Source organism: Lynx rufus, unplaced genomic scaffold, assembly GCF_022079265.1.
Source record: "Lynx rufus isolate CCGP_SWC_20201006 ecotype Redwood Valley unplaced genomic scaffold, mLynRuf1.p SCAF_10, whole genome shotgun sequence".
NCBI lineage: Eukaryota > Metazoa > Chordata > Mammalia > Carnivora > Felidae > Lynx > Lynx rufus.
Window position 1 is genome coordinate 75,983,507 of NW_025814824.1, and position 22,588 is coordinate 76,006,094.

The 22,588-nt window shown below is 44.9% G+C and overlaps 1 protein-coding gene across 1 annotated transcript in view; it reads left to right on the top strand.

The window, feature by feature from the left end:
• Positions 1-22,588, top strand: part of PAPPA (pappalysin 1) — a 238,700-nt gene that overhangs the window by 36,511 nt on the left and 179,601 nt on the right. Inside the window, exons 3-4 of the mRNA XM_047099683.1 lie at positions 17,731-17,876; positions 22,053-22,346. Coding sequence (XP_046955639.1) covers positions 17,731-17,876; positions 22,053-22,346 — 440 coding nt within the window. The remainder of the gene's footprint in view (positions 1-17,730; positions 17,877-22,052; positions 22,347-22,588) is intronic.

The following is a 22,588-nucleotide window of genomic DNA, read 5'->3' on the forward strand; positions in this document are numbered from 1 at the left end:
CTGGCTGGGAAGGTCATGTGCCCTGGGTGGGGCCCACCAGGCAATGTGTCCTCTTCTGATGGGCCGAGGCGGGGGTACACAGCATTCTGGCTGTATCAGCTCTCCTGTGTGCAGAGAGAAACCTGTGGAGGTTTGCAGAGAAATATTTGCTTTGTGACTTTAAAAAAAGGGAGGGAGGGAAGGAGGGAGGAAGAAAGAATGAGGAAAGGAAGGAAGGCAGGCAGGAGGAAAGGAAGGAGGGAAGGAAGGAAGGCAGTGCAATATAAGGCAGGGAAGAAGGAATGATGCCTGCAATATAAGCAGTGAACATTTAATATTATCTAGGTGATTTCTAATAAAGAGCTGAACTTCATTCTCTCTCTCTCTCCTCTCTCTTTTTCTTTCTTAATGAGTAAACGCAATAAAACTATTTAATACTTATCAATCTATGGTAAAGAACCAACTTTTTTCTCCTGTATGTTGCAAGCTGATCCCTTTGATATGTGCAGGAAAAAAATGAATCAATGTAAAATGAAACCACAGGAATGTCATTGTCAGAATTCTTGAAAAGTTTCTAAATGTGTACTCTCCATTTCTGTTCCCAGTGCACCGTAGACTGGTAAGCAGTACCTACTTTGAGTAGCACTGATTAAAATCCACCATTCTGACAATTTAATGTAACAATTCCCTTGAGTAAAATAAGATTTTTTTTCCCCCAGTAATGCAGCTGGGCAGATCAGTGTACTCTAGGAAAGAGTACCATTTCTTGTAACACATTTAGATGCCCTTACGTCATAGTCCTTGGACCCCTTAGTCCGTGTTCTCAGGGATTCACGTGCTGTGGGGGAGCAACTAATCCTAGCAGACGGCTGCACAAGTTACCAGAATTGTGCCCAATGTCAGACCTAGAAACATCCTCACAGATCATTGGTCCACATCCCTTATCCTCCCATGGAGGGAAACTGAGTCAGAGCTCACCCTATCCATTAGTGGTCAAGCTAGGGTTAAGGTTGCTCTAGATTGCTGACTTCTGGTCATCTGCCATGGCACAGCCACCCAGCGTGGACTTGACATCTTCGCAGCCACAGATACCTGCCCCCTCAGATTGTATCCTCACTCTCTTCTCAAATATCACCCAAAGAGCTTGGGATTACGAAGTGCTTGAATGAGTGAGTTTAGAAGAGAATTAGATAATGGCCTTGGGGTTCCGTGGGCCCCTGTAGAACTATTAGAGCTACATTGGCAGCTAGTGTTCTTTATTAAGAGGCCATAATAAAAGCAGTCAATTGAAGATGTGCACAGAGAGAGGGACTGGACAGTGAGTGGCCAGGATATAACTTCAAATGGTAATATCATAACCGTTTGAAGATGGTTGGCCTGGATGAGAAAATTCTCACAGGGCCAGGACTATAGGGCCATGTGGCATGCACCTCATGTCCCCAGAGGCCTGTCCTGTGGGAAAGGGAGCAGAATTGCTCTGTATGGTTTCTAAGCCCTGGCCAGGACCAGAGTGGGAGGCAGCTTGGAGCTGAGTAACAGATGATGTCCTCCCCCCTCAGAATGGTCCTCCCAGGGGAGTGCCCTGTCACCTGAGGCACACACAGTGAGGATTATGGCAGTGCTGTAGAAAGTAGCCTTGTTGGTCTTGAGGTGGAGTATGGCACAGCCCGACTTTTTGCTGATATCTTTCTCCAAATCGTGTTATGGAACCACGTGGTTGTAGACATTTATCGGGTATGTGCACCTCTGTCAGGCTCTCTGCTGTTCACTGGGGATGCTTCGGTGAGTGGGGCACGATCCTCCCCATTGAGAGGCTTCCACTTTGCTGGGGGGTCATATTCAAACATAAGAAATTCTGATCCATGACAACAACACACAGTGGGACAGGAGTTCTGCGAGGCAGAGATCTGCTCTGACTAGGGAAACAAGGCAGGGGTGGCTGGTGGAGGCATGATTTGGGGGGCATCTGGGGCTGGGCAGCACGTTCAGAGGTAGAGATGCAGCCTGCATAGGTCAGGTCCTGGCAGGAAACAGGTGACACATTCAGACAGAACAATTAAGGAGAGTTGAAGGAGGGGGTAATTTGAAGGAGAGGCTATTTATAACAGGGTAGGCAGGGTTTAGGACAATCTCCAAGGCCAGGGTCAGCAACAGAGCAGGGAGCCATTTCTATCCTTGGCCTGGAGGGGCAAGAAGAGAGAGTAGTTTTGGAACATAAGAGAGGGGATGTGTGTGGAAGACTCCTGGGCAGCCGCAGTGACTCTCCATAAAGAGGGGTAGCCAGCCTACTGTGGCCCCCAGGCCAGAAGGGAGCCAGGAGAGTAACTTCTCCATTAACATTCTCTTCTGCCTTCTAGTCTTCTGCTAGTGCTTCCCACTAGGGACTGAAACTAGAAGTCACAGAGCAAAGGAACCCATAGAGGCATCCCAAAGAAGCCAACCTCCAAGGGCACAGAGCAGGGAGGAGAGGGATGGGCAGTGGATGTGGAGGAGCAAACAGCATTCCCAGAACACAGAGAAAGCCCATGCAGAGGGGACAAGACAAGCAAGAGGACAGGATGGGAGGAAGGGCTTGGAGAATAAGGAGTCATCGGTATAACTGGGACCCAGACCATAAGCAGAATAGGGTCTGCTTTATCTCATGACAAACTCTAATGTCAGGCTAAATCCTTCCTTCCTGCCTCTCTCCCTTTCTTCATCCCCTCCCCTCCCCTCCCCCCCCACTCCTCTCTCCTCCCCTCCCTACCCTTCCCCTCTCTCCCCCTCTCCCCCTTCCCTTCCCTTCCCTTCCTTCCCTCCCTCATTTTTTTTTCTTCTTTTCCTCTCCCAGTAAATATTTGTTGAATGCTCCCTCTGTGCCAGCCCAGTCCCTGCCTTTGGACCTCACCATCTAGTGGAAAAGACAGACAAGAAAGCATGCCATTGTAATCATGGGTGTGAACGAAGGATCCCCAGTGTCAGCCAGGAGGAGCAGTCTGTGTGAGCAGTAAAAGTTTTTCTATTAGACCAACCATTTAGAAAAAGACATTCCATTGAACTTGGCCATTCTCTACAGTAGTGGAGACGAGCCAGGGAGGCAGAACTTCATCTGCAGCCATTAGAGATGTCTCCTAACAAGTTAGAATGCACTTCACATGCCTTCTTATAGCTAAACTGGAAAACCTGGATACTAAGGGAAACCCCTAGTATCAGGAACCCGAGGGGCAATTGACACTTTGGGCTGCATGCACCCCACTGGGAGAGTATATTGCCACAAGCCTGCTGAGTTTCTATTTGGACCCTGTAAACTGTAAGCTATATAGCACAGTTAGGTGAACTTGACCTTTGTGAATATCGATTCATATGCAATAGGACAAATAGAAAAAGACTTCCCTTGCACACTGTTGGCTCATAGGGAAACATTTTCGTTGCCTCCCCCTTATTGTTATTTTTAATGGAACAAGGGCATTCCCCTGGGGCCATGTTATTTTTTTTGGATATGAGCTGACATTGCTAGAAATCTTTGGAATGGACTGTAGTAAGCCTTGAGGCAGGCTCTCCAACCCCTCTGCTGGCACTATAGTTCTCACTGTCTTCCCCCACCCCTTGTCAGAGACCATTAAATGATTTGCCCTCATATGTTGGGGTCTCTTACCTCTTTTCTGGGATGATCTTATGGAATATACACTTCCTTCTCCAAGGTTGTCCCCAAATCTGGAAAAGTTGCATGGAATCAGAGATTCTCTGAGCTAAAAGGAGCAGTGGCAAGGTTCAGCCCTCTCTTGCTATAGATGAGGAGGCCAAGCTCCCAAGTGGGGCCAGCACTGACCCAGGCCTCCCAGTGAAAGTGAGGCCAACTGAGAGCAAGAACCAGGGTCTCATCTCTTTATCCCAGGGCATTTCCACCCTCCTACATTACCATGGTATCTTAGAAGCTGGGGATTCAAAACTTGGAAAAGTTCTCTTTAGCATGGTCATGTTCATACCCATCATCCATATTTTGCTAAGATGCTTTAATATCGAGGGCACTGCAGTAATGCCCTAGAGATCCAACGTGTAATCTGTGTCCTGAAGGTGCTTATATTCTGTGGTTTTATGACATTTTGTTACAGTCATTCAAGAGATAGCAAGAAGGTGGGTGATTAATTTACCAGCGAACCACACAGACGATAAGGCTTGCATGAACTCTGAGAAAAGGCAGGATCCCTGTGGTTTGGAGAAGTTAGAAAAGGTTTTCTGGTAGAGGAGGTCTACAAACAGACCTCCAGAATTAACAGACTTTGTAATGACAGAAAAGAACAAAGAGATTGAGGTGGGAAGGTGATGGGAAGGTTTAAGGAAGAGGTGACTCTACTTGGAATTTCATGCAGTTCAATGTCATGATTTGTTCTTCCGGCCCTAGAGCTCCAAGAATCAGACTAATGTAGAATGAAAATAGCATTCCGGGGAAATAGATTCTAGCCCTGGCCCAGCAGTGTCTTAGCTATGCAATCTTGGGCAAGTCTCATAATCTCCTTGAGCCTCTGTTTCCACATCTATGGAAAGGGAATGATAATAATATCTGACCGCCTGGATCATGTGATTGCCTTGAGGGTCACATAAAATAATATCCAAGCAAGAGTTCTGGGAAGAGTTAACCAGCACGCAGATGAAAGAGGGCTTTGTTATTTGTTCAGTAACTTTGTTCATTCTTTTCCAGTAATCGTGTAAGAGAAATTGCTTGGAATTTTATAATCAGAATATCAGCGTTTATTTAATGTGACTAATATTCATTAAAGCAATAACAGGAGTCAGGCCTGGTATGGTGGAAAAGTGATATGTGTTGGAGACTGACCAGAGTTTGTATCCTGGTTCCACTCTTCATTAACTGTCTGACCTTGGCTCGTTTCTCAATAAGAGTTGCTGGTTTCTCATCTGTGAAAATTGGGTGAGAACAGCACTCCAACAGTGCATCAAGAAACTTACATGGAGTCATCTGTATGAAATGCCTGGTAGATTGTGTGGCACACAGTAGGTGCAAAAAATTCCCTCCCTTCTCATGTGCACACACAGACTCCTCTTTGCATTGTTTGATGGAGACTGACTTTCCACAGGCTCATAAAAAAAGGCCTGGATGAAACTGCCGGACGCACATTGAGGGCATTTACACAGATTACTTTCATTCTTAAAATACTATTTTTTTTTTTTTTAGTACTGGCCACAGAATTGGTATTTTTAAATAAAGACCATGTAACATACCAAACTTCTTGAGCTTGCACACTAATTTATTTTTGAAACAACCCAAATGTCTCACCATGTTAGAGGATATGTTTCCACATGGAATGACCCCAGGCATTGTTGGGATTGGTTACAATGGGTGATGTACCCCTTTGATTGAGGTTCCAAGAGTTTTTGACCATCTCCAGCCCACATGCCTGCTTGGGTGTAGATGCAGGAACATGCACACACATTCAGGCCACGTGGACACATATGGTCCCATTCTCTCAGCTTTGGTCCAAGTTCTCTTCATGCTTTTCATCTAAGCAAAGTCTGCCTTTAGTCACGTCCCATCTGTGACTCTGTGCACAGGTGAATTTGGTCTTTGAGAACAGGAGAGAGGGGCAAATGGAGTGAAGAGAACTGCTTGTGACCCCTCCACAGGATGTTAAGAAGGAACTCAGGGGGCACCTGGGTGGCTCAGTTGGTTAAGAATCTGACTCTTGATTTTGGCTCAGGGCATGATCTCATGGTTAGTGTGTTTGAGCCCCATGTTAGGCTCTTTGCTGACAGAGCAGAGCCTGCTTGGAATTCTTTCTCTCTCCCTCTGTCTCTTCCCCTCCCCATGTTCCATCTCTCTCTCAAAATAAATAAAGTAAACATTAAAAAATTTTTAAAAAGAAGAAGAAGGGGCTCAAAACAGGGACCAGTGAGTAGCTGTGTGGGGTCAGTATAGCCTCGCAAATAGATAAGAATATGAGTTTTGGAGACTGAGCATACTTGAAATCAAGCCACTTAACATCTCTGTGACCTTGAACAAGTCTCTAGCTTTTATCAAAGCCTCAGATACCTCCTCTGTAAAGTCGGTGATGAAACTACCACAGTCTATGGCATTGAGTGGTTCAGAGGATTCAGTGACATGATATAGGGGTCAACCCTTACAACAGCACCCGCCACTTACTGAGCACTCAAAATAACAGTGGTGGTTGTTTGGGGGATTTTCCGTCTCTGGAGAATCTTCTGACCTTCCTACACACATATTCCCTAATTCCCAGCCCCCTCTGGATCCTGAGTCTTTCCTTTGGGCTGGAGTGGGGGTCCAACACAAACTAATCCCACTCTTCTACCAAAGGCCCTTTTACTTTGGCTCCTATAGGTTCCATATTTAATAGATTTTCTTTACTCCAAAAACCCTGCACATATTAAATGATAACGTATTCCTTGTCCCAGGCAGCACACCGCAGTAAGTTTAGGCATCTCCAGCGTAAAACAGAGGCACATCTGGGATTCCAGGATGGGACTCACTCTGTGGTTCTCGCACATGCTAGGGAAGGAGCTGGAAGTCAAGAGGGCTCCCCTAAGGCGCTCAGGACCTCACCGAGCCACATAAGACGCAGCACTAGGTGTCGGCTGGCCCCCTGCTCTTACCACAGCAGGACCTCTGTCAAGTTTACAGGTGAAACTTGGAGATGCTTCTGTGTCACCCCTTTTCCTAGATGTGTATTTCCATTTCCAGCTCCCTGGACAGACAGCAGCGCTTGATAACCTCTTGAGGGCCCCAGTGGGAGGCAGCTGGGGTTTTTCCACCCTGGGTGTCCATCCACTGGTGACACTGACCACTCATGACAGCCTCTGCTTGGCCAGACGTCCTTCCACGGGGGGAAACAAAGTGGTGGGGGTGTGAGAGAGGGTGGAATGGACAGACACCAGGACATTTTGCTTTAGTGAAACGCATTTCCTTAATTGACCACAGCTCGGCTTGTACCTGCAAGCTCACAGCTGGCCGGTTTTCCACCTTCCCGAAAGAGGACTTCCACACCCCCACTCTTGCTTTCTGGAAACACAAAACTAGTGTGTGTACAGCCGTGCCTTTTGCTCACAGTTTGTTTACCCAAGTCCAACAGGCTCCCGTTTTCCTGTTTTGTTTTGTTTTGTTATGTTTTGTTTTGTTTTAAGAGGCATGTTTTCTTGTGTCCTTTCCTCTGTGTCTGTCTGTCTTTCTTTCTTTCTTTCTTTCTTTCTTTCTTTCTTTCTTTCTTTCTTTCTCTTTTCCATGTGCTAAGTTGTTTTGGTGATCTGGTGGTGAAGGGCAGAGGGTAAGGAGAATATTGTCTCCATTTCAGGTGTCTGGTGTAGGTGATTCTAGCCCTTTTTGAGTTCAGACAGACAGCACACCTCTTAGCCTTGAGCCTGAATCCTGACTCCCAAACTATTTTTGTGGCCACGGAGGACAACAGTGAGTATCTAGGATGCCACACAAGTATGGACTATCTCAGGATCTTACAGAGTGTGGAAGAGAGACATGAGAGAGAGAGAGGTCTTTCCCACAAGGGTTCATGGTAGAAAAACACAGTTTGCCCTGTGGGTTGGCAAAACGGGAGGAAGGAAGTGACTAGATATTTCCAGTAACTTCTTTGCCAGCATTGAGTAAGTCACTTCTTTTATTTTACATTTTTCTTCTGTAAAATGGGAGGATTTGGGTAGGATTTTTCTAAGATCTTTTCCTTTCATACATTTTCAAATCAGACGTTGTAATCCAATTCCGAGGCCTGTGGGGACTGGAGCTGTACTATAATTCAGGAGCTTGGTATCAGGAAGGTATGAGCAAGGCCATGAGTTGACACTGGGGACAGTCCCTGCCTTCAAAGTATTTACTGGCCCCTCTGACCAATTGAGTCCAACGTGTTCAGCATAGCAATGAAGGAAGTTTTCCTCTCTGACAAGTTAAAAGAACGTGACTCCCATTATCCAGGTCCCTGTGACAGCCTGATGGTGGCACCCTACCTAGGGCAGTCTGAATGTCTGCCATTTTATTTTCCCTTAGGCCCTGAATGTGGCATCCTCTTTCCAAAAATCCATTTGAATTTAATTCTACTTTTGATAGCCTGACATACAATGTCATGGTCTTCATTATTTCACATACTTAAAATTTTTGATTTTCACATGACCCTCTGACCCTTTGAGAGACCCACATTTGGGGATGCTACTAGACTTGTTCAAGCCATCCAGAGAGATCTACATCTACTGTAATGACTGTGTAGTTGTGTCTTTAGATGAGTCTGCTATTTGCTATTAGGAGATTTGTATGGGGCTGCAGTTCAAACTAAAATCTAGAAGTTGCCATATTGACACGTGTCGGTGATGATATTGTAATTCTTGCTCTAGCCTTCCCAAACATCATATCGTTCAGTCAGTCGTCACATAAGTTATACGGCTTACGAGACTCCACATTAGAGCCAAACTACATAGTCTACTGAACTATCACCTATATCCAGAACATGGTGGCTGCCCCAACTTATGAAAAAGAGGTGATTTTGCTTTATTTAATTGTGCGTCAAGTGGAAGACAGACCACAGGGCTTCTGGGGAGCTGTGTGTATTCTGCTTAATGTGGTCAGTTCTATTATTTATCAGTTGTGGTTTTGATCCTCCAAGAAGAAAGGGAGGTTGCAGGAAGAGCTAGCTTGTGGGCCCTAGAACTGCACACTTGTGTTTTGAAAACAGTAGTTTGACGTGGTACTTTTGAACACACCATCACACATCAATTGTTATTTCTCCTTACTTATCAGGGTATATTCTTTATGCTTATTGGCTTTCCGAAAATAAGTAAACTCTGAGAATATGGGACTATCAAAGCAGAAATTCAGAACCCCAAGGAAAGATCTCAGTGAAGTAACTATTCCTTTAACAATGTGTGTGTGTGTGTGTGCGCGCGTGCGCGTGCACGTGCACATGCATGTGTGTGTGCCTGTGATGTGCAAGGCACAGTGCTAGGTGCTGGAGGTACAGCAATGATTATTTCACAAGATAGGTGTGATTCTTCCCTCATGGAATTTCCTGCAGGTAGGTATGTAGCTAGTTGGATAAATGCTTTAAAGAGGAGTCCGAGGTCTGGGGGTGCTCAGAGGATGGATACTTGACTCATCAGGGGTCAGAGTCCCTTCTAGGCTGAGTCCTGAAGAATGAGTCATGCTAGCCAAGGGAGTGTAGCTGAGCTTGCCAGGATCCAGGCGTCCTGACTCTTTGTCTTCTGCCCCAGCAGTCTCTAAAAGCCATTTTATAAAAAGGCTAGTGAGGAAAAAAAAAAAAAAAAAAAAGGAGCTGAGTAGATCCTGGTGGAAAGGTATTCATTTTTTGGCACACCTGGGTCGCTCAGTCGGTCGAGCGACCGACTCTTGATTTTGGCTCAGGTCATGATCTCATGGTTCTTGAGATCAAGCCCCTCTTTGGGCTCTGCACTGGTGTCATGGAGCCTGCTTGGGATTCTCTCTCCCTCTCTCTCTGCCCCTCCCCTGCTCATGCTCTCTCTCTCTTTGTCTCAAAATAAACAAAAATGAAAAAAATAAAATTATATATATATGTTATATATATATGATATATATTATATATATGATATATATATGTTATATATATGATATATATATGTTATATATATGATATATATGTTATATATATGATATATATGTTATATATATATTTATATATATATAATATATATATAAATATATAAATATATATATAAACCCAGTGATGTCTTATCCACCTTCAGCTTGGAAATTGTCATTGCTCTTTGCTTCTCTCCTGTTCAGTACCCTCTCTATGCTAACACATATCATAAGAGAAGGTAAGACACTAATGATGAGGGATGTGGTCTGCAGTATCTAACACATGACCAGTCAAGGCTCACCTCCCACACCTGTGACCAGGTGGAGAGACCTTGGAAAAACGGCATCACCTCACCGAGTCTTGGTTTCTTCCCCCTATAAACTGGGGATACTCATACTTGTATAGCACATTGGGTTTTATTGTAAGGCTTCAAAGAGATAATTTTGAAAAATGCTTCAACAGTGCTAGTGAGTAGTAAACTCCCCCAAATGGTAGGTCGTATTAGTATCATCACATTATGTTGTGATCATCTGATTATTTGTCTCACTTCCTTCATAAAACTGCTAACTCTTTCATAGTGAAAAATGTTTCTCTTTCATATTTGTATGCCGAGTTTCTAGCTTAAGGCATGGTTATAATAGAATCTCTGTAAGTATTAATGAACAAAAGAGGAACAGAAGGAATGAATGATTTGCAGAGAGGAGGGAAAAAAGGAAAATGAAGGCAGGCAGGGAGGGAAGGGGAGGAGGTTATGAAAGAATGATCGATTTTTCAATTGCTCTTTGATTGGTGCTGTTACATTTTTCTTAGATTGTGTGTCAGGCTTCTTTACAAGAGCTATTATTTTGGAAACCAATCATTCAGGATTCCGAGAATTTAATAAACTCTGCAAGCACTTTTTTTTTTTTTCCCTGTGCCTCCTCTTACAGACAAGAGAGGCAGATTTAGACATTTCTGACAATAAAACTAAGCAAGAGAATAAAGTCCAGATCGTTAGGACCCTTGGGATCAAAACATAGAATCCAGGTTTCAGAACTGGCCACAGCTTGGAGAACGCTTGTTAATTGCAACAAGGCTATGGATGCAATAAACATTCTTAGGTTTATCTTGCTTTAATGACTTGTCTTGAGTGGCTTTGATCTTTATATTTGATAATCATTTTCAAATGGTCTAGTGTGTTCTGAAATTGGAGTAGTGGTTCAGGGACTTGAGATCCTCCTCGGGAATGACAGGCTACAATCAGCATTTGCAAATAGGCAGTGCTATAGGACTTGCTCTGTGAGTTGTACAAACAGGTCAACCACCTGTGGAGGAGACAAACACCCTGGTCCAGTGATGAGAGCAGGTTCTCTGGTGAGAAAAATACTGTGAACATTCAGAGCTAAGGCCAGTTTCCTACAGCTGCATGAGCAAGCTAAAAAGAGAGTCGTGTCTCTTGGGCGCCTCTCATGAAGTAGACATAGTTCTAGGCACTTTCTCATGTGTTACCTCCTTGAATTTTATACTCCTGTCTAGCTTGAATTTTATAATCCCCATTTTACAGGTGAGGAAATTGAGGTTCAGAGAGAACAAGTCACTTCATTAAGGTCACAGGGACACTTCTTGGCAGAAGAGGTAAGATGTGAACCCTAGAATGTCTCTCTCTCTCTCTCTCAAGATGAGGCTTTTTCCCCCAAAAAAGTTGTAAAGCCAGTGATTACAACAATGAAGTATTTCTTGGTGTGGTAATGCCAGAAGAAAATCGTGAATGCAACAATGTGTATCATGAACTTTGGTGTACTTGTACCCCATTTTCACATCGTTGAATGAAAAATAGACCTCAGTCCAGAACAGTTCTGTCTAGAACTGTATTTAAGAATATTTAATTATGAAAGTAAGTAGCAGTGATTCTCACTACATAAGACAGTCCTTCCTATAAACTATAAGTAGAGTAAGGTTCTGAGGCACTCCATTTAAATGTTATGTTGTCATATTTAAAAATTCCTTTAAAAAGAGATGTGCTTGTTTCTATGGTACTCTCCTGCCTTTTCCTTCAACCTGAAAAAACTGTCACCAGCCTCTAGCTTACAGGGGGCATACTCACAGCCAGGTGCATCTCAGACAAATCCTCCCGAAGCTGAGGGCATCAGCAGTTGGCCAGTACCACTCCCATGACCTGGCCACACCTATCAGGAGCCCAGGGAACAGAATGGGGGCAGGACACTTCTCAAAAATCTCCTCACCTAGCACTTCGACTGTGGGGAAGTCAATTGGCTTTAAGTGGGAATAGAAACAAACCCTGGTCAGTCTCGATCTGGGCTCACTTGTGAGAGGTACCTCTGACCAACCATCTTTAGAACGGGAGAGCCAGTGTATTCTGTTTCTAGAGCTGGAAAAACCCAAGCTTTCCATAATTTCACTGAAGGGATCTGCTGTTGTTGTTCTGCATTTTGAATATACTTCCCTTTTGCTTCCCTTTCAGTAAAACAGGCCCTGACAACCCTCTCATTGAGATTATTACAGAGTTGTACCATCTCAGGCCAGTGCATTTAGGAAATATGTTATTGGCACTCACCAGCGAGTGAGATGCATAAAGAAAATATTCTAATGACAGTTGAGTTGAGAGAGCTTTGATCTCCCTCCAGAATTGCTCTCATGGCTTTGAAATGCAGTTCTGGCAGAGGGGTAAAGTCTGGGCGCCTTGGCACTCTGAGCTGGGCCCCCCCTGAAACTGACATTCCAGGGGACCCACAACCTCTAGAGCAGGATCCAGGGGTATGGGCTGTGCAGAAAGCAAAGAGACACCAAGTCACCTCTCTAGAGAGGCAGCTTGGGGTGAGGGTCTGAGTTAGGAAGGGCTTTCCAATTTAGCCCAACACTTCCCAAACTCTGTTGGTTGTGATGCTAATTTGATTGTTGGCAGAGGTAGAGGTTAGGGTGGGGAGAAAGGATTATGGTCACACATGTTCCGGAACACTCATACACTATCTGCTCTGCTCCCATTTGGTGTATTAAAGGCTCTGATAATTCTTGCCATTAAAAAAACATACGTGTTGGACATTGTTTAACAAAGCATGTCCTAAACCCATTTGAATCAAAAAACCTCCTTTAAATATGCATCTGCTTCTTGCAGATTTAGCCCTCTTTCGGCTGTGATTTGGAAAACACCGATCGAATTCATAACCTCGCCCAACAGATAGGGATTCTGAGCTGCAGACCAGGTAGCAGAGTGTAGTGAGAGAGGCCAGAAACTCAAGCAATACAGGTTGTGTCTAGGGGTGCTCAGCTGAGGGGGAGCCCAGGGCTGCAGCCCCTCCCACACTTGACTCTCTAAGCCACACACCCTCACAGGGAACTGTGTCCACCTGAATGAAGAGGTGATGCTACTAATTTGTGAACATGTGCTGCTACTCATAGGCTAGTGAACAGAAGTTTATTGTCAGGGCCTTCTGTGTCCCTTCTTCAATACCTCGGGCAAATCACTTCACTTCCCTGAGCCTGGACTTCCTCATCTTGTGTTGAAATTCTGCAGTTAAGAGAGTGGTGCTCAATCACTGTTAATCCATGATTGTCTGTCTCTCTCTCTTGCTCACTTGCTTGCTCATTCACTCATTCAAGTTTTAGGGAGCACAGAGAATTATAAAGACTTGGCCCCCACCTGCTTGAATCTCATAGTCTGTTGGAGAAGACAGGTGCTCACAGAGAAGGTAACATAAAGCGGGGTGACAAGTACTAGAACCAGAAGGGGGAGGCTGTCAGGAGGGAGAAGTCATTTTGTAGCTAGAGGTGATCATTTTGGTGCTGCTCATAATTAACATGGTAAGAACAATAATGTAATGAACATAGACTATGCTAATTAACGAGTGCCAGCTACATGTCAGGCACTGAGTGAGGCACTTTCTCTGTGTGACCTCTAGACCCACCACCCCAGCCCGAGAGGTGGCTGTCATCATCCCATTTTACAGGTGATGGTGATCAGGAGTGGATGTACGCTGGACCTTGCAGGAAGATTTTAAATGTCAGAGATTAAGGAAGAAAGGTTTTGAGGTAGAGGAGGAAAACGAATGGACACGCATAGGAGTGGGCATAGCTGGGGAAACCCAGCAGTTCTAGGAGCGGGGAGACTATGAGAACTTGAGGTTGAGGTTGCTGAAAGAAGAAGAAGGTTGGATGGTGGGCATGAGACTCTGGAAGCCGAGACTCGGGGAACCATCCAGAGGCAGACTGTCAGTTTAGGTTTTTTGTTGTTGTTGTTGTTGTTGTTGTCAGGAGGAGAAAATAGGAGACCAGGACCTAGAGGGGGGGTGTTTGCCCAGGCTGTGCTGAGCTCTCCCATTTAAACCTGTTGGTATGCTCAATGACATGCAGAGAGGTGAAGCAACTTGCCCATGGCCGTAGGTCTGTCCATCTAACCCTGAGTAGTACTGGCATGTAAATTAATAAACACACCAAGATTTGGATTTATATGGATTTTTTATGGATCATGGGCAATGATTTTTTTTTAATGCATTTGACCAATTTGCAAGGTAGACATAGGGCCAAGCGTTCCACAGTTGCAAAACAGAAAGCCAAGTGGCCCTGCACAAGTCCTTTTCCTTCCCCTCTTCACCCAACTCCCCAGACTCTAATGGCCCCTCTCCATTTGACCTGCTCTGCTTTTCCCTCCATTCCCTGACAGGAGGGATTAGACATTCTCTTAAAGAGGTAGGGGAAGAGAAGGAAATACCCACATGGACTCCTGTCCCCTGAGATTCTCCCTTGATGATCCAGCTTGGCTCTGCATTTGTGGGAATACCTCAGCCAGCAGGAGGAAGGCTCTTAGCCACAGAGCTGTTTTCCTTTGGGTGGATCCCCCCAAAAGAGATGGAGAGGAGAGAGGCTGGGGCCGGGGAGCCAAGGCCCTGGATGGCTGCCATAGAGTCTTCCTCTTGGGGGAAATGGAGGCTTCTCAAAGTGTGAAAAAAAAAAAAACACACCTCATGTACAAGCAAGGGAGAGGCTCCAACATCCCACATCTCTGCCTTGGGCCAGGACTAATACCACCCCCAGAAAAGATAGGCTTCTGTAATTACAACTGAATAAACAACCAATTAAAATGTCTCCCCTGCCCCACCTTACCCCATCTCTTCCCCTCTTGAAGCCTTCCCAGCCCAGAGCAGCAGGGCAAAGAGGTGACTTTGTCTAATAACATCTGTGTCCTCTGCCTGAGAGAATGCTTGATGGAAATGGACAAATCAATTAGAAAAAAATAATGTGGAATGGGCTGATCCAAGAAAATCTCGGCTTCTCTTTTGTTTTCACTCGCCCACACATTGTTTCCCTTTTCACCGTGGCCCCGAGTGAGCCTGGAAATGAGGGTGAGCTCGTGGGAAGAATTGGACACTTTGAGATTTGTGCTTGGCTTCGTCCCTATTTATGTGATCTCTGAACCCCTGTCCCTTCATCTCTAAGATGGGGGTAAATAATAGAAATAGCTAAACATTTATGGAGGTTTTCTACATGCCAGGTATTGTTCTAAGTCTTTTACGCTTTTCCTTTATGACCGCCTCAAATCCTCTGAGCAACTCAACGAAGGTAGGTGTTTTGTGTATACAGAAGCTGGGGCAAAAAATAATGAAGTAAATTGCCCAGCGTGATCCAAACATCAGATCCATCAGTAGAAGAGCTGGATTCAAACCCAGGACTCTGGCTTGAGAACAAGTCATCATACCCACTGGGCTGCATGGCTTTGAATACTGCAGACATGGAATAGAAGGCGTTGTCTAGCATAGGGGCTGGTGGACAGCAAGTGCTTAATAAATGTTGGTTTTCTCTTTCCTCTTTCTTTCTCTGGTCACAGAATAGACTGACTGAAACTCCTTAGAAGGCTTCCAGTCTAAGAAGGTGAAGGTAGGATTTTCAGGTTGAGGAGGCATGGCAGCAATATTTCAGGTCAATATCTAAGCATATGGCTATCCTGGAGAGACTGGTCAAATCAACCCAGACATACCTATGACCTCTCCTGCTCCTGTCTGTATCACCAACTTATGTTCACCTTATTTTGAAAAGCCAGAAAAAAATATGGTCACATGATCACTGGGCTCTTGGTGATGTGGGGGACCAGAGGGCTCTCTAGGTCTCAGATATGTCTGTTCTCATTGGAGTAGAGGAATGGGTTTATGACCCATAGGAATGCTCTGTGAAGCACTAAGATAGCTGCTGCTAATCCAGTGTATTAGCAAAGAAATAGGCCTTCTAGGAAGGAAACTGGGGCCTAAGTATTTTAGCTTTTTTCTTTCCCAGTGTAAATTGAACCCCATCAACATCAACTGAGTGCTGACCCGTGGCAAGCCCCATGCTGAGAACGGGGTAAACAAAAATGGATAAGGCATGTTCCCCACCCCAGGGAGCCACAGATGGTGGTGGATATAGACAGGTGGAGTGATGATTTGGAATAGTGTGAATGTGTGGATGAGTGCAGAGATGGCAAAGGAGGAGGTGTGATGGGAATCAAAGAAGACTTCCTTGAGGAGGGGCACCAGAATGGGCTTTGGATGTGTTTATCAAGGGACGAGATGGAGAACCGAGTCCCTGACAGAAAGAACAAACAACTCAAGTGAAGGCATCATGGATGATGCGTCATGGTGGGCGCCCCCAACCCACACTGGGAAATTCGAAAGAGGGAGCAGAGAGAGGTGAGGCTATAGAAGGAGGCAGTATCTTGGAGGCTGTGCTGGGGATCTTGGGCTTACTCTTGCACATACAGGAGGCTCTTCTATGACTCCAGGAGGGGAAAAGAGAGGGAACTGTCATAAAAGTATTCTACCAGCCAGGATTTGGGCCAACCTGTCAAGGACAGATAGCATTATGAAAAAGGTAAACACTTTCAACTCGCTGTGCAACCTGAGCAAGCTCTGAAGTTACTTTATGTCTCTTTTCTCTCCTCTGGAATATGGGCATAATGATACTACCTACCTCAGTCTTATTAAGAAGATGAAAGGAGATAATCCATGTAAAGTCTGACCACATAGAAGAGCCCATCAAACACTAAATATCATTATTCATAGACTTTATCTCACCTCCTACATCAAGCTGCCTGCTTGTTTATGTATATTTTTATTCAATGATTCATTGGTTCATTTCCAGCCTTACTCAAGAAATGATTATCAGCTGCTCATAAGGATACATGACAGCAGACATAAAATGGGGGCTGAAAGACTCAGGAGAAAGCAGCAAGATGCCTCTGTTGATTTAGAAAATGATCCATTGAGTAATGTGCCTGTGACTGATGGAAAGCATTAGTGTCTCTGTGGTGATAGGAGAGCCAGACTGTATGAAGGAGGAGTTCTTATTTATTGAGCACCTAGGACATGCCAGCCTCTTTTCAAAGACCACCTCTTCCGCTCGCCAACATGTGTTCATTGTATGTATTAAAGAGCTAATGATGACAATGGGGAGTTAGTTCACTTTCCTGATATGCCAGTCTACAACGGCAGCCATTCCAAATGCAATATCCCTAAGTCCATCTTACAGACTAACAAATAAAGGCATACAGAATGTAGAATCATCTGGTGGGGGGAGGGGGCGGGCAGCATGATGCCCAGTGACAAGAGCATAAGTTTCCAGGGTAGACAGAATTGGCCTTGAAACCCATTTCTGTAACTTTGGGCAACCCATGTAATCACATTTGGACCATGTGTTCCTTATCTTGAAAAGGAAGCAATAACACCTCTTTGCAAGGTTGGTGTGCAGATAAAAGCAGGCCTCCTAGTATAGTCCATGTTTGCCAAATAAATGGTTTGACATTCATAGTGAATGAGTGAAATAGAAAAGAAGCCAAGACTAGAATACACGTTGCCTTTTCCATGGTCTGTGTCTTTGATTTACGTCCACATTTATGTGGCCCTGTCACCAGTCAAGATAGCAGAGCCCCGAAGAGCAAAGATAGAGATTTTAGGTAAATCTTGTTTCTAAACTGAACTCTGCTATTTATAAGCTGAGCAAACTTCTCAAATCTCTTAAACTCACAAGGACTTAATTTTCTCAGCTGTAAAATGGGATCATCTCACTTACCTTATAACATCGTTGGGGGGAAGTCACAGAGGTAATGTTTATAAAGTGTTTAACGAAGTGCCTGGCACATAGTAGCTCTTAATTACTTGGGGAATAGCTGTTATTTGAAGAGTACCTGTTTTGGATGGTGATGACAGCTAAGGTTCTTTTTCTATTACAGAGCATACTTGGATGTTAATGAACTGAAGAACATTCTTAGACTGGATGGATCAACACACCTTAATATCTTCTTTGCAAACTCCTCGGAGGAGGAATTGGCAGGAGTAGCAACTTGGCCATGGGACAAGGAGGCCCTAATGCACTTGGGTGAGAATTAGAAACTTCTTCAGGAGGAAATTGGATTAGCGCAGGAATAAATTTAGTGGCAATGATAATGATGATGATGAGCATGACTAGGATGATGGTGGTGGTGGTGGTAATGATGACGAGTAATCTATTAATCGCTTTCTAGTATACCGAACTCTCTAGCATTTCTTATCTCATTTCAACTGCCGAGCATTGCTCTGAAGAAAATAACATGGTACTATTAGCCCTGTTTTACCAATGGGGAAACTTAGATCCACAGAAGGAATAGGGCTTATCCAAGGTCACACGCAAGTCCATGGCAGAGCCACATTTGGAATTCAAGTTTCCAACTCTGTCCTTTGATTGCTTTCTTTACACACCCCTTACCTCTTAGTGCATACAAATATCCTCTCAGCCTGGTAATCACTTTGTGCTGACACAACTAAGTCATGAGTTGGCTTGAGAGATACCAAAGAGACCAAAGAAAGTGAGTTATTCCTCTATGTTCCACTAACACTACCAGGAACTCTTCTTACACTCAAACTGTGCTGTGTGTGAACACAGGCCAATTACCGAAAGTCAGAAAAGACCCTGGTTTCTGAATCAGGCCCTATAAACAAACATTGTAGTTCTTTAATTTTGATTTTTTCATGCTGCCTTCTAGCACATGTCTATATGTACACATGCATTTTTTTAACTTACGCATCTTTGAAATCACAGCATAGATAGAATTTTATGTTCTCTCTCTCTTTTTTTTTTTTTTTTTTTACTTAATGTTATGCTCCCTACATGTTTCCACATGGTAGCATTCTTCCTAATCACTTCCGCTCCATCCGTTTTTCACTTAACATCACAAGACAAAAGCATCCTTCCAGGTAATTTCCGTCTCTCTAAAGGAGACGTTTTTCATGACCACATAATATTCCATTGAGTTTACTCAGCCATTTTCCCCTTGATTCAACGATCCCATTCTTTGCAGCCCTGGATAATGATGCCTCCCTCAGCGAGCGTCTTCATCTGGGAAGATTAGGGCTCAGCAGAGTGACCATGCTGGGTGTTCTCCGAGGCCCTGACTACTGTCCCAGTAATACGCCCAGAGTCTAGTCTCCGCTTTCAATCTGCAGAATCTTGAAAATGAGGGAGTGTGCAGCTTCACATGATGAAGACTTCAAACTTTACACTTAGTTCCCTCTAGACTGCTCTTATTCCCCACTTACTTTTAAGGGAATGAAACCTATCCTGTGTGTGTGTGTGTGTGTGTGTGTGCACTCATGCACGTGCATGCATGTATGGAAGTGTGCTGTTGCATAAAGAGAGATAGAGACAAAGATAAATATGTATTGGTTCCCATCTGGGGGGATTTTAGCCCCTAGGAGATATCTGACCATGTCCAGATATTTTTGGCTGTTACAAATGGGGGGATGCTACTGGCATCTAGTGGGTAGAGGACAGCGATGCTGTGAAATGTATAGATTTAGCCAGAAAGAATTAACCAGTCCAAAATGTCAGTCATGCTGAGGCAGAGGAACCCTGAGCTAGATGATGATTGGGTGGAATAGACAGGGAGACAGGCAGACAGAGGCTGGGCAGAAAAGAGTGTGCAGCTTAGGCACACTTCAGGGTAGATGATCCGTTTCCATCGCGTGCCTCATACGATGTATGGGAATCCTGCTGGCCCAGAGCAATACACATGGTTGTTCTCAGCTCTGATTCCACTTGGCAGTATGGCCTTAGGCAAGTCTCTTTCCTTCCCCAAGTCCCAGTTTGCTCAGATTTTAAATGAACGGGTTAGACTAGATGGTCTCCAGGGACAGTTCTCGGCGCTGAAATGCCGTCCTATTGGAAAAGCAGCTGAAAGTCTCTTCATCAGTGTCTTAGAGGGGTTGAACAGCAGGCTTCTAAGTTAGAGAAAAATACTCCTGATGATTCTGTGAATTTCAGAGGCTGGCTCAGGACCAGAAATACAGAAGGCTATAAATCCATAGCATGTTATAGTATTTCAGGATGATGTCAGGCTCAAGCTATTTCACCTTTTAAGAGAGGCAGTGAAACAGGACTCGAGCTCTGTGCTGTCGCTCTGAAAAGGGGTGAGTCGGGAGGGGATGAGGTAAAACAAACAGAGCTGGCCCGGACATTAAGTCTGCAGTCCTGTCACTATCCCTAGAAATACCTGTGGGGTCCTAGACCTTTCCACCCACCTTCCCAGTACCTCAAAGTTGAAGCTTCATGGGGAGACAGAGAACCATGGGCACTGTTGCAGCTGTTTATTTTAGAGCTCGCCAGAGATGCAAAGTCACTTTTCCAAGATCACACAGCAGGGTCAAGTGGAATGGGGGTTGCCTCTCCTGTCAGGCTAACTGTCCCCATCCCCCTAACCTGTCTTCTTCCTGTCCGAGAAATGCTGGCCAGAAGCGATTTCTCTGCACCAGACCCGACCAAACCCAACTTATTAGAACCATACATATATTTTACCATCTTTTCCTGCTGTGATGCCATGATCCCTGGAAAAAGGCTTGGGTGGGAAGGGGATTATGTTTCATATTATGATTGACAGGAAATAATTGAGAGAGATTTCCTGTCTCAATTTCTCTTCCTCCCTGCCTCTCTGCTTGCCCCTTCTCACACACGCGTATGTGTGCACACACCCCCACACACCCTCTCATACATCTTTATCTTTGTGCTAGAAGGCTCTGAGCAGTTCAGAATTAATAGACTCTGTGAGCCCCATGACTGAGCAAGCTCGCCCTCCCGGCAGTTCAATCCAAGAGAAAACTCCCCCCACGCCTGCCAGTTCAAATCAAGGCCCTGCCCCATCACCATTCTTTTATAAGACACCGCTCTGCACTTAAAATCACTACTTGCAGAATGTTCAGACCTGAATTTTAACCTCCTCTTAAACACAGTTGGATTTTAAAGTTTAAATATCTCCCTACCAGCCTATATGTGTTTCTCCAGTGCCTAAACTGAACATGAAACATGCTATCCATTGATTCTGCTGCAATCTGTTCCATCGATCTCCCCAAGCTAAGCCAGACTCAATCTTCTAAGACACGTGGGGTAGACAACTGCTTCTCAAACTAGAACACACAGACCAGTCATCTGGCGCCCTTGTTAGAATACAGATTCTGATTCTCTAGGTCTGGAGTGAGAGGCCCCAGATTCTGTATTTTAAGTCACCTTTCAAGTGATGATCATGCTGCTTATTCTCAAGACACTCTGAGAGTAACGAGTAATTAGTGTAAGGTATCCACTGAATGTGCAGTGTTATGCTAGCTGCTTATGTGTGCTTAGTTAGACCTCAGAAAACTTCTGTAGTTGGCTTAGCATTCAGCGAAGATTCAACCGCCATTTAATGAGATACGATATTCCAGGCTGTGTGATTGGCATTAGCTGTAGAACTCATTAAGGGGCCTGGCTCTGGAAGCTAAGGATCTTGAGTTCAAATCCCGACTTGAAACCCTACTGACTCCTGATCATGAGCCAGTGACTTAACCTGTCTAGGAAATCAGTGCACTCCTATAGGGGTTGTGAGTTGGTTAAGTGCTATTAGATGCATGAAACACTGAGCACGGGGCCTGAGGACACATGATAAATGTTCAAGAAACATTGGCTATAATGATACTGTCATAATGATGAGCCCAACATGATGCTGGCCATCCTGAGTGCTTATTCTCATAGAGCACCAGAGATGAAGTGGGATTCAGAGATGGTAATCAGTTTGCTCAACGTCACACTGTTGGTGAAGAACCCAGAACTGGGACCAAGGTATCTGATCATGAGGGCTTCAATTGGACAAGAGTGTGCAGAATGTTTGTAAACCACAGCATGCCTTACTGTTGAAGGACAAGGTAGCAGCAGAAACATCTACCAGCCCAGAAATCAAAGTCCTCAAATGCCAATCATGCCCCTTCTTTTAAGTTTGAGAGCACCTTGGTTAAGTTGTCTTACTTCTTTAGGCATTGGTGTTTTCATCTGAAAAAATAAAGGGATTGCACAGAATGACTCTTGGGACTCCTTCCTACCTAAGCAATGATTCATTTCGCAAGTCATAACGGTACTCAGGGCAGTGGAGTCACAGGGTGGAGAAGCCTGTGGTTACTTCGGACAGCACCCCATTTACCCACGATTGATTGGGGGATTTCTGCACCAGGAAGCAGGGTACCCCATTTGCTTAATGCTCTGGTTTTCCCCTTGCAGGTGGCATTGTCTTGAACCCGTCTTTCTATGGCATTCCTGGGCATACCCACACCATGATCCATGAGATTGGGCACAGCCTGGGTCTCTACCACATCTTCCGAGGCATCTCAGAGATCCAGTCTTGCAGTGATCCCTGCATGGAGACGGAGCCCTCCTTTGAGACTGGTGACCTCTGCAGTGACACCAACCCGGCCCCCAAACACAAGTTCTGCGGTGACCCGGGGCCAGGGAATGACACCTGTGGCTTCCATAGCTTCTTCAACACCCCTTACAACAACTTCATGAGCTATGCAGGTAGGGACCCCTGCTTTGCAGGGAGCACATGGCCGGGTGTCACACACGGGCTCAGGTCCTGGCTCAGAGAAGCCTGGGCAAGGTCTTCCTTTACTAAGACTTCTTCATCCCAACAGTCCCTCATCCTAGACAATCGGGATAATAGTCCTTGTGTGAGACCTCAGGGGTACTTGGAAGCTGTTGTATCTGAAGACTCCTCAGAAGGGCACACTTTAGGAGGCTGACTGGGGCCCAACATCAGG